Source organism: Danio rerio, chromosome 21 (assembly GCF_049306965.1).
Source record: "Danio rerio strain Tuebingen ecotype United States chromosome 21, GRCz12tu, whole genome shotgun sequence".
NCBI classification, from domain to species: domain Eukaryota; kingdom Metazoa; phylum Chordata; class Actinopteri; order Cypriniformes; family Danionidae; genus Danio; species Danio rerio.
This window is the reverse complement of record NC_133196.1, coordinates 25,797,675-25,810,860: the sequence shown is the minus strand read 5'-3', so window position 1 is coordinate 25,810,860 and position 13,186 is coordinate 25,797,675. Positions and strand designations below refer to the sequence as shown.

At 35.2% G+C, this 13,186-nt stretch overlaps 1 protein-coding gene across 8 annotated transcripts in view; it reads right to left on the bottom strand.

The window, feature by feature from the left end:
• Positions 1-13,186, bottom strand: part of cadm1a (cell adhesion molecule 1a) — a 462,812-nt gene that overhangs the window by 51,971 nt on the left and 397,655 nt on the right. For 4 of the 8 annotated variants that reach the window (XM_005161197.5, XM_009295329.4, XM_073934928.1 and 1 more), the window contains 1 exon segment: positions 1,784-1,867. The exons of the other annotated variants lie outside the window; for them this stretch is intronic. In XM_005161197.5, the coding sequence (XP_005161254.1) occupies positions 1,784-1,867 (84 nt within the window). 8 annotated transcript variants of the gene reach the window in all.

Sequence of the window (13,186 nt, the reverse complement as noted above, 5' to 3'; positions counted from 1 at the left end):
AACATTACATGTAATTAAAACATAAAAAAATCTAATAGCAATGCTTTAAGATCAATATTAACAGTAGTGTTGCTACTTCATAGTTAAATAAGTTAATAAAGCAATTTGTAATTAAATACTCCTCTGCAAGATTTTGAAACATCTTTTTTTCAGGCTTCTTCCACTATGCATTATGTGATTGACCAAATACACACAGTATGTATCAAATTAAGCATTAAAGCATAGCATTTTAGGTTTTCCCAAAGCATATCTGTTTAGCCAAACTTACATTAAATCAAATATTGGTGATAATTAGAGAATAAGAGACTATATATAACTATCTACAGCAAGTACATTTAACTACAAATGTAAACAATTTCATATATGAATGAATGACAAATGAATGAATGAATGAATGAATGATTACCAGTCAAATGTTTGGTACATAAATGTTACATTGTAAAATACTTATTTTTTTATATTCATTTCTTACTTATTGTATGCAGTTTTAAATTAAATTATTACTCCAGTCATTATTGCTTTAATTACTATTACCATTAATAATAATAATAATAAGTAATATTAAAGTGATTTCTGAAGGATCATGTGACTCAGAAGACTGGAGTAATGAAGTTGAAAATTCATCTTTAAAATCACTGGAATAAATTATTCAATTAAATGATAAACAAAGTTTGAACAGTTAATTTATATCGCAATAACATTTAACAGTTTTACAATTTCGACTGTATTTTTGATTAGATAAATGCAGCCTTGGTGAACAGATTAAGCTTATTTTCAAACATTTCAAAATCCTACTGACCCCAAATCTAAACCCACGGTAGTGTATGTGCAAATAATACTTAAATGATATTTACTCTATTGGCTATAATGTTAATTTAATAGTATCAGTATAAATGAATTGAAATATTATAACAAAATGTATATTATTAGTAAGATGTAGAAACACATCTATAAAGACATGACCCTGATATACATACTTCCCTCTGCATGTCATTCTACCCCACTCTATTCCTTTAAAACTGAAGCATTGCTCTAGTGATACTTTGATTTGATTGGCCAATTCAGTGTTTTTGACATTGATGATCACAAAAAAAACAGCCTAAAACTTTTACATATTTTTTTTGTAAACAACAATCAAAACACTGTGCAATAGAGCGCAAAATCTGTGCAATACTATCTCAATGACCTCAGTGTTTACGACCCTGATAAAAGACACCTTGAAAGTCTCTTTGGATAAACAATAACAGTGATAATCCACTGGTGGATACCAGACTAAACTGCGAATAGCATGAGCAGGGATTTGATGTAATGATAGTCCAAACCTGATTTTTGAATCATTATACCTGTGCAGTCGAATGTGCTTGGCTCGGTGAATTAGAAATCCAAACATGTACACGCTTGATCCAGGTTCCTCTTGGCCACAAAGACTCTGCCGTCATTGTCAGCCCACAGGAAACATAAAGGGGGTTCTGTAATCCCTGCACCAGACAGGCCTGGATACAGCGCCAGATCCTGATAAGATTAGGCCGCTAAAGGAGTGAACCGGGCTAAAATTTGAGAGAATGGTAAAGGGAGCCAGCTCTGACATGTGGCACCGACAGCGCTGCGAGCTTGGCCCAGCCCTGGCCCGGTCTCATGTGGGACACGGTCCTCTCATAATCAGCGAGAGAATCTTATCAAGCCTGGCTAGCTGCTGGCGGTCTATCTGTCTCTCTCTCTCTCTCATCCGCACGCACACACAAAGGCGCTCAGGCTGAGCAGGTGGATGGAGGTCATACCATACCTTGTATGACGTCTGGAGGGGAGGTTGTGGCGGAGATGGTGGTGGTGGTGGTGGTTGTGGGTTTAGGGGTTGTGGTAAGGGCATCTAGATGGAAAAACACAACAAAAAAAAAACATGACATACGGGGAAAAAATCAGGAAAAACGAAACCAAACGTGAGCAAATCAACAACAATGAGAGACAGATTTGTGTTGTGTAATATGTGTCGCTTTACCCCCACAGATGGCAAATTATTCTGCAAACTATGGTGAATTATCAAGCGTAACTATTGTACAAAATGAAATATCACTCTCTGGTGAAAGCATCATTGTACAAGGTAACTGTGGGGATTTCTCTGATGACATATCCTCTGTTTGTTTGTATGTGTGTGTGTGTGTGTGTGTGTGTGTAAGAGAGAGCATTTAAAGCTAATTTAGTGAACAAAACAGCATTTAACAACAATCAAAAGAAAGCCAACCAAAATGAAATGATGACATGAGGGAGTGATTGGAAATGAAGGAAAACATCAAATGCAGATGGTTATGCGTTTCAAAATGTCTGCGCTAACAAATGACCATAGCGATGACACACAGAAGGGGTCCTGGCATACGTTCTCTTGTTTGTTTTTTTGCACTTTCACACTTCATTAGCCGTTTTCCCTCCCTACTATCTAGTAATGTTGCTTCTGATTTGGCAATTTGTAGTGTGGAGTGCTGGCCGTAATATTGATAGAAGCCAGAGACAGCGGCGGCGGCTGTGACGGGCTTAGCGTGTTTGATGTCGGCGAGTTAACCCAGCGGGAGCGTTAGCCAGTCCAGCGCTTGGGGTGATCAGGATTTTTCACGGAGAGACAAACAGGCAAACATTAATGAAATGAGGAATGGGAAAGGAGGCATGGCAGCGGAGGAAGGCGGGGGGCGAGATAACAGGCGTGAAAAGTGACGCGGCCTGCGCCACTGTTTGCCCAGCGCGTCCAGACAGATACCACTGTGTTAACATCTGTGGTGGGGGAAATTGGTCGGCTGCCTCCCCTCCCCACTTTGTTGTCTGCGCTCCATCAAAAGAGCTCGGTGGGAGCCCAGAAACGCTTGCACTCTCTAATGATAAACATCCAAGCGAGATGGGCAGACGGGAAACCGGCCTCCATCTCCTTTACCAATATACAGGATCACTCAGAAAATGGCAGCTGTGTATTGTGTGACATGCCATGCCTGGACTCTACAGGGCTTTAAGATCATGCTAAATATGTTCTAAGGACTCTTTCAGACCTGCGTTGACCAAATTAACAGTATAATATATAAACATACAGTCTAAACACACAGTCAGAGCACATATTTTAAGATTTGAAAGCAATTTCAGTTCTGATATTGTTCACATGACATTAAAAGACACTAATTATTGTTTTAATACAATCAAATTTGTAGGTGAAGGGCATTAAAATGTGTTCAGTGTAAAATATGCAGTAATATAACAAAGGATTACTTTACCCTGGGTTGAAAAGTAGAGAAAGAAAATCTGAGATATAGAAATACAGTTTGTTTTGTGAGCGTTTACTGTATAAAAGGGTGACTGATATTTAATTAAACTGTCTTAGGCTGTTCTTTACTTATTCACTGATCAATATATTTTTGTTAATGAAATTTAATCCATTTGAAATAATTATAGTGCAGGTCTCCTTCAGACTTTAAACACATTACTCATGACAGCCCAAAGAATGAATGACAAAGAAAGAAAAATCATTAATTTGATTGTGCCATTCATTTTGTACCCCTACCACCACAATGTGAATTATTTTACCAAATTCAATAATAATATCAGGTCTTTCACAAATATAAATATTTGAATAGGGACATGCACTAATGTTCAACAGCTTGTGTCAATTTCATGCACACAAAATCTCAGTAGATTTAATTAAAATGAAGTAAAATATTTTGCTATTTTAATTGTATTTTAACATATTTATTCCTTCAGTTACCAGAATGACACAAGCTATTACCCAAATCTTCAGCCAAAAATGATTGATCAGACAAAACAGCCAACACAATACATATTAATGATGAAAACAACTGCTTTATTTGTGTGTGTGTGTGTGTGTGAAAACTATTATAGATTTTATACACATGTTGACATATCATCTTTTATTGTGATCATTTCTTTTCTTCCTTTTTTCTTGAGAAAAAATAAATAAATACAGTACACAATAAACATGCTGCATGTGGGAAACACACACAAAGGGAAAAAAATCAATATCTATAAAGTTCTACAAACAATAATCATATCCAAAAATGAGCAGGGTGAAACAAACAGATTCTATTATTTCCACCCCTTCAACAATTATAACTCTAAGGCCCCGTTTACACTAATACGTTTTTAAAATGCATACGTTTTGTTATGTTTATACCTTTTGTCCAAACTACGCCAACGTTTTCGAGCCCTGAAAATGGAGCATTTTGAAAACACTGGAGAGACCATTTTCGTTTGCTCTAAACGCTACTGCTCCATGTCAATGTGGACGAGGCAAACAGAGACATCTAAAAATGGAGGTGTGGCTGCAGACATTAACCTATCTTATTATTAAGTGCACAAAGTTCTGTCTTGCACCCTGTCCTTAAGCTCAGACTTTGCAAGTTTGATAAGGAAAACAAACTCACATAGGACACATAGGATAAAAACAGTACACTTTATAACATCATTCGCATCGCCCTGACTACATTGTTTCGCTATCTTAACAATAAAATTAAAACATGATATAAGGAACTGCATAATTTTATTTTGATATTAACTTAACAGACACTAAAAATGTTGATGCATCTTGTAGCTATATATTTATATGACCGTCATCTTCACTATATGATTATTTAAATCAAAACAGAGCCTATAACATAACTGCCTCCTTTCATTTTCATCGAAAAATATGAAACACACCCTGTCATTATAAAAGTATAATGCACTAAGTCTACAATATAGGAAATAAAGGCAAGCAATTAGTCAATGTGCATAATCACTTTACGTGGTTACATAAATTAAAATATTAGCTTATATTTGTGATCAGCCAAAACACCTTACCTGAGAACAAGTAATAGATTCAAAAGACCAGAGTTGTTACATAGAGACAAGATGAATTAAATATCACATCTAACAACTATAATGAGACGCGATCCAGCAGTATATCCTTGATGAACTATCCGACAAGACCTGCTCTCACCTGAAAAGGTGTACTCAAAGCTGTAAACTATATAAGCTCTCTGATTGGAACTCAAACGTGTGAATATCCTGCAGCGCATGACAGAGTGTGTGTATGGTCATGTGATGTGCGTTTTCAGTGGTGTCATGTGGATGGGTCTGTTCAGAAACGCTAGGTGAAACGCCAGTGTGGATGTGGATCGTTTTCATTCTAAAATGCTGTTTTAAAACTAAACCGTATTAATATAAACTGGGCCTAATTCTGATTGAATGAATATTTGAAAAAAAAACAAAAAAACAAGACATTTATTGTTTACGATGATCAAGAACTGCAGCCGTACAGCTTTCTGCACTCTGTCCACCTCTTAAAGAGACAAGAGGGGATGTGACTGCTTTACTGCACTTTCTGACAGAAAAGGCACTTTCAGAGATTTGTATGTTTGGCATGCCAATAAAAAAGCCTAATGGATCACAGGTTGTCAGTGCTTAGTTGTTACCTGTCTTGAACTACACTGATTCACAAGGCACTCACAGCTATAGGTGACAAATTCTCTCCTTGAAATGTTCCAGAAATGCAAAACCGTGTTCTTGTTTGCCTACACGAAAAGAAACATTTGCATCTGTATAAAATATGAGTAAAAAAAAGCTGTGAGAACCCGCTAAACTGTGCAGGATTTAAGCACAATCATGCACGTGTCTGAAAGTACAGGGGCGAAAATGTTGACACGCTTGGTCATCCTTAATCTGCTGTGGCAAAAAAGGGAACTGGAAACAGCTGAGCAAGGAAACTCAGTCAAGCATGGAAAATAGAGGCTAACGAAGAGCTATAGAGCTCACTTTACAAGCGGCAGCAGCACATTTGATCAATATCCACTATAGACTGCATTTGCATTAAATAATGTGTGCTGAGCCTGAGAAGCTTAATGCTGTATGAACTAGCAGATACATTAATGTTTTAATAAAGAAAGATGGGAGAAACCAAAACTACCCTTAAAAGGATAGCTCATGAATGAAGGAAAATGTCCTGTGATTTTTTTTAACAGTTTTATTTTTAGTCTTTTTTCCTTCGGTAAAACATTGAAGAAGTATTTTAGCTGAACTAGTGTTGGTGATTCATGGACTAAAAGTAGGTAAATTATCACTAGTATTTTGAGAGTAATAAATAAAATAAAACTCTATTTAATTAAATACAAATAATAAAAAATAAATGAAATATAAAATAAAATAAAACAAAATTAAATTAAATTAAGTCAAATTCAATAAACAATTAAAAAATTAAACAAATATAAAATAAAATGAAATAACTTTTCGAGATTCTACTTTATAATTATACACAATCTCAGTTAGAACAAATTACATTTATTAATGTCTTCAGACACGAAACAAAATAATTTTCCATATTTTAAGACATTGATAAAATATAAGTCTCAAAAAATACAGGACGGTACGGTGGCTCAGTGTGGCTGTTCTCCCCATGTTGGCATAGATTTTCTCCAGGTGTTCTCATTTCCCCAAGTCCAAAGGCATGCGGTATAGGTGAACAGGATTAACTAAATTGGCTGTAGTGTATGAGTGTGTGTAAGAATGTGAGAGTGTGGGTGTTTCCTAATACATGGTTGCAGGTGGAAGGAGATCCACTGCGTAAAACATATGTGGCAATAATTGGTGGTTCATTGCATTGTGGCAAACCCTGATCAATGAGGCACTGGACCAAAAAATATACTCAATATTATCATGTTTTTTTGGAATTAAAAGAAATAAATCATTCATTTTGACCAATACAATGTATTTTTGGTAACATCATGATGCTTTTGTTGTCCAGATTCACATATTAGAATTGAAAAACATGTATGTCCTATTTAGGCTTGTGGTTAGGGTTATGTGATTGTTATTCAACTGTTGTTCCCCTCTGATTTTGGGAGTAATTCACATCTATGGTTGGGTTTAGAGGTAGGGAATACGCTTATTTCACGTTACCGTCATTTAAAAACACGAAAATCTGGAAGTATTGACCTTATTCTTCAATGCAGAAGTGCGCTCATTTTTGCAATTGTTTTAGAACTCGATTCAGCAAACGAGCTGTTTTAATGTCTAAAAATGAATAGAAGTGAGTGAGACTGGAATTCTCGAGCCAAAAAGATTCAAATGGCTGCGGCAGAGAATAAGGTGAATAGGATCAGCACTGTAAACAGTGCAATAACATACTTTGGACTACAAACCCCCAGCTAATGCCGCGATTTCAAAATGCAGATATGGTGTAAACATCCCTTTAATTTCATTGTTACATTTAATTTAAACAATTAAAAGCATATTAGGCTTTAAACAATATCATAATCTCTTTAAGAGTAATGCGCTTAAGTGGCCACCTAGGCTTCAGTTCATGGTACCAGGTAAACACCGTGAGGAAGCTTCCCTGCTTCATCCTATGTAACCCAGTGAGTGATAAAACACTGCAGTCCTCTTTACAATCTCATGTTGTCTGTAATAGTGTTGTCACAGTACTCAAACTTTAAAAAACTTCAACTTCACGTCAATTTAAGCGCTGCTAAGCACGTTCGCATTTGCCATAGTATTCACCAGTACTCAACAGAAATGACTGTGATTGGCCGTGAAGGTCATCAGCACTTGGTAAACACAGTCATTTCTGTTGAGCACTGGTGAATAATATGGCAAATCAGAGGTATTATGCGCTCAGCGCTTAAATGTTAGCGCAAAATTTATGTTTTTTTTTTTTTTCATAAATTTCAGTACCGAAATTTAGTATCATGACAAGTCTAATATAGTGAAATAATGAGATTGTTAACTTGAGTTTGATAAATGTCATCTAAATCGTGTGTTTGGAAAAGAAAATGTTAGCTAATGAGTGCCATTTTCCTTAACTTAGCTGAAAATTAGGTCCGATATTCCTTTTTATTTTTCACTATCCATTCAGAACGAACCTTCAGGTCACTCGGAAGATGGTGAAATGATAAATTTGTGTCACTTTCTCTTCGCTGATAAGATTTACAGCCAGGTACACAAGGTTCCTATGTGACTCAGGTGACACTTTTTCTTCCCTCCGCAGCCTTGATTTCGCTTTTAAAATGGCGGTTGTGTGAAATCAGTCTATAAGTATGGATTACATTTTTGAACAAAAATGATGTTCCAGGATCAACATATGTTAATCCAGGATCGCATCATACTTAGCAAAATCATAATGTGCCAAGTCACACAATTAAAAAAAAAAACAGAAGGAAATAATAAGAGTTAACGTTTTCAGGAACAAGCATCTTCAATCTTCATCCTCAAGTGACCTGAGGATGAGTAAAATAAACAGCAAATGTTCAATTCTGTCCAAACTATCCCTTTAGTTGAGTTAAATCTCCAACTCAGCGGAGTGTCAACTTTATTGGCGGAGCTCCGTTGTGAACTGTGAATGCCCAACAGATGTTTGAGATCACCAGTGTCAATAGCTCATTAAAAACTTGGCAGGCCGATCGGATCTATAACTCGCTGTGTTTAGAAACAGCCCGTTTTTGTACATCTTTTCCGAGTGTCTTTTTTAAAAGGCAAAGCCGTATCAGAACTTATTGACTTTCACAGCGTATACCTGCCATGTCAGCCCAGCGTGTGTTTATCATGGCGCATTATGAAGCATAGCATGTGTGTGTATGTGTGTTTGTGTGTAGAAGCCTCATTAAAACCGAGCCACTGCAAAATACTGCCGATTCCCCAGACACACTAAAGCTAACGCTAAGATGAGAACTCATATTTTACCCTCTCCCTTAGCTGAGCCACTTCCTAAAACGCTGCATCTCCCAAATGAGACGCAGACCAACGCATGAGTGGCTCGCGGAGGCATGGAAGGGTATCAGGAGAGACAAGATGAGCACTTTAATCGGCATGGTATTTTTCTGGCATGTCCTGGGACTCCTAACGGATAACAGGCATTCAGGAAAAAGGAAAAACACACGTGAGTAATAGTGTGATTAGCAATGGGTGCTCAGGGCTGTTGATTTGCCCAGCAGCAGCAAACCTTCCTTCTGTCATCAGGCAGCTTTGCGTGTTTGTTCAAGGAGATTTTCGCTTGCTGTAGCAAAACTGGCAGGCGGAAGGGGAGGGAAGCTTAACCCAAATATTGTAATGTGTGGGATATTTTGGGGCTATACGCAGCAGTTTTAAGGTTTTGCTTCCTTTGGGATGAAATGAGAAACACACACACACGTTCACGCATACACACTGTAGACTGTGGTTCTTAAACTGTGTGTATCACATTTTTTCCAAGTGAAACAAAGTACAAAGATGACTACAAAAAACTAAATTAAATTTTATTTTATTTAAAAAAAAAAAAAAAAAATATATATATATATATATATATATATATATATATATATATATATATATATATATATATAGAGAGAGAGAGAGAGAGAGAGAGAGAGAGAGAGAGAGAGAGAGAGAGAGAGAGAGAGAGAGAGGAATTAACACACCTGGCCATGGAACCGCTTAGAAGCCAATTGTCCAGTTACCTTTGGACCATTAACAATTGGGGGGCACGAATGCAAACTGTTGTAACTCCTACAACATTCACCTGATTTGGATGTAAAAACCCTCAAATTAATGCTGCGGTCACACTAGAGTTTGAGCATACGGAATTCTGTTGCACAAGACTGCGAATAGGGGCGGGATTAAGCAAAATGATTGGTCCATGTTTTAAAGTTCGGGCCAGAGAGGTCATGTTTTGATCTTCAATTGGTCTCACGCAATCATGTGATGTGATTTTGCAGGTCAGAGTTCACAAAGCTTTCCAACGCAGCGAACTGCAAAACTGCATTTTCGGTCTGACGCATTCACGTGCATATGAATGGAAGTCTATGGGGCGAAAAGTGCAGTAAGTCCACAGCCTAAATCTGGCAGTCTGCAGTTAAGGCACTTGTTTGTAAATCAATGTTTCATTTCGAATCGATTGTGTTGGTGTATAGAGCCAAAAAATGTTACAATTGTGTCGATGTCCAAATATTTATGGACCTAACTGAATATTAAAATTGCAAATATTTTTTTTTTATTTCACAAAACTTAATTTTCAATTTGTGATTTTTTAAAATTTGCATTATTTTTACATTTCTTTGCAAAATAATTTAGCTTTTGTTTGCAAATCTTTATTTTACGCTGCAAGTATATAAGGCCCTGTACTGACTTCATATAAATGATTAAAATAATATTCAATTAATTAATAAAAATGACAATTATCTAATAATGATTGAAAAACACAGAACAAGACTTAATTATTGATCCAAAAAAAAAGTTAAATAAACAACACATTTTTTAAAAATAATTTTAGACCATAGTTAAAAGATATTAATTATATACAAACATTCATTCATTCATTTTCTTTTCTGCTTAGTCCCTTTATTAATCCAGCATTGCCACAGCGGAATGAACTGCCAACTTATCCAGCAAATGTTTTTACACAGCGCATGCCCTACCTGCTGCGACCTGTTTTTAGGAAACATCCATACACACTCATTTACACTCATACACTACGGACAATTTAGTCTACCCAATTCACCTGTACCGCATGTCTTTGGACTGTGGGGGAAACAGGAGCACCCGGAGGAAACCCACGGGTACGCAGGGAAAACATGCAAACTCCACACCGAAACGCCAACTGACCCAGCTGAGGCTCGAACCAGTGACCTTCTTGCTGTGAGGCGACAGTACTACTTACTGCGTCATTCCATTGTGTACAAACAATACTAAAACATTTGAAAAAATAACAAAAAATATATACACAACAAACAATAAAAATGAATAAATCTCATTGAAAAAATTGCTGGAAAAATAAAATTGTATTACTAAAAACAAAAAACAAAAATGAAATTAAGAGAGAAAACATCACAGCATTATATTATCATAATATTTTATTATTGTTGATGAAAAAAAGTTAATAAAAAGATCAAATCTGTTTTAATAATTTTAGTCTGTAATATATAAAAATCTTCATAAAACAACAATCAATTTAAAAGACATCAATTCTATCAGTTTAAGAAAATAGATTGAGGCAACTTTTTCGTAAATATGTGTTACTTTGTTATTATGATCAAAACAAAACAAAAAAATCTATTTAAGCACTAAAAACAATAGAGTCATATCTACAGAAATCCCCTCCAATTATTTAACGAGGACATCATATAAAAATGGCAGAAGTGGCACATTTGCCTGGCTACAGCATAAATTGAATTGGAGAGCATTTCTGCACATTCCTCCTCTCAGCAGAATCAATGGGCGAGAGGTGAGTGAACAGCATAAAATAACAATAATGCGCACCTCCAAACGTGACACTGGCAGCAGCATAGACGCCACTGAAAGGCTAATGAAGGGAGGCTGAGGAGATGCCCCTGTTAATGACTCTGGCAGACCGCAGAAAATGGGTGTGGATGGAGAGACTCGGAGCCTTTGAGCCATGAGACATGAAAGCACTTAAAAACAGCAGCCATCCAATCTGCCAGCCTGAGCATGTTATAGTAAGATTTATGAAATGTTTCTCAATAATTACAAGGCAAATCTACAGTATGATACCTCCTGCAAAACAGGTAATAAAAGCCCATTACACAAGACAGAGAGTCATGCATCTGTTTTTATGAACAGATTGATTGATAATGCTTATTATTTCTTTATTATATTATTATTATTATTTAGGGGCGAGGCAGTGGCGCAGTAGGTAGTGCTGTCGCCTCACAGCAAGAAGGTTGCTGGTTCGAACCTCGGCTCAGTTGGCGTTTCTGTGTGGAGTTTGCATGTTCTTCCTGCCTTCGCGTGGGTTTCCTCCGGGTGCTCCGGTTTCCCCCACAGTCCAAAGACATGCGGTACAGGTGAATTGGGTAGGCTAAATTGTCCGTAGCGTATAAGTGTGTGTGTGGATGTTTCCCAGAGATGGGTTGTGGTTGGAAGGGCATCCGCTGCGTAAAAACTTGTTGGATAAGTTGGCGGTTCATTCCGCTGTGGCGACCCCGGATTAATAAAGGGACTAAGCCGACAAGTAAAATGAATGAATATTATTATTTATTTATTTATTATTTATTAATTATTTTTTATTATTAAAATATACAAAAATAAATGTAAATAAAACAATTTAAAAATCAAGAACGACAATTCAACTGTATTTCTGTAATAAATAAAACAAATGCATTAAACTATGAATTATGATAATAATAATAGAGATAACAATAATAAAAAAAATATTATACTAAAACTATTAATATTATTATTTCCTAATAAATATTATTTCATAAAATATTATAAATTAAATACAATAACATTAATAATATTAGTAATGATAAATCCATATAAAATACATAAATAATAATAATAATAATAATGTTTTGGGTCATATTTTAAAAATAATAATAATGATAATAATAATAATAATAATAATAATAATAATAATAATAATAATAATAATAATAATAATATATGTACATAATTAATAAAAATAAAAAATAATAATAATATGAAAAATAATAAGTATTACTATTATTTAATAGAAATAAATTAAACAACTTTATTATTATCATTTAATTTATTATTATTATTATTGTTATCATTATTATTATTATTATTATACAAAAATACATTAAAATAAATTAAATTTAAAAAACAATAATGTAAATTCAACTTTAAACAATTTAACATGTTCTGTAATAAATAAAACATAAGCAATAAAATATGAATGATGATAATAATAGAATATACTATAATATAATAATATAATATAATATAATATAATATAATATAATATAATATAATAATAAATAACAAACATTTTTACATAGCAAAGTTCATACCATTTGCTCAAAAAGTTATTTAAATCCTCTAAAGTTCAGATAAATTATACATGGTTATGAAACCGTACATTTTTACATCAACAATCTGTCATTTAGAATAAAAAAAGAAAAAGTTCACAGTGAATATGCACAGCGGTTCAGATGCTCTAGTTTTAGCTTAGACACGAGCGCCTGCACGTCATTTGCAATGCATTCTTTCATCTTCAGACACCCAGTAGGACGGTTTTACATAGCCAACTCTAATACGCCGCATTTGCATGTCTGAATTCACAGATGACTAGATTTCCGACCGGCCGTGTTTGACAGCAGCCAAATTTATCAGCGGAATCTGACTTTTAAATGTGTGCGTCACCAATACGATGAATAGAGAGGGGAAACACTGATGGGGGCAAATTGAATCAAAGTGAGCAAGCTTAAAG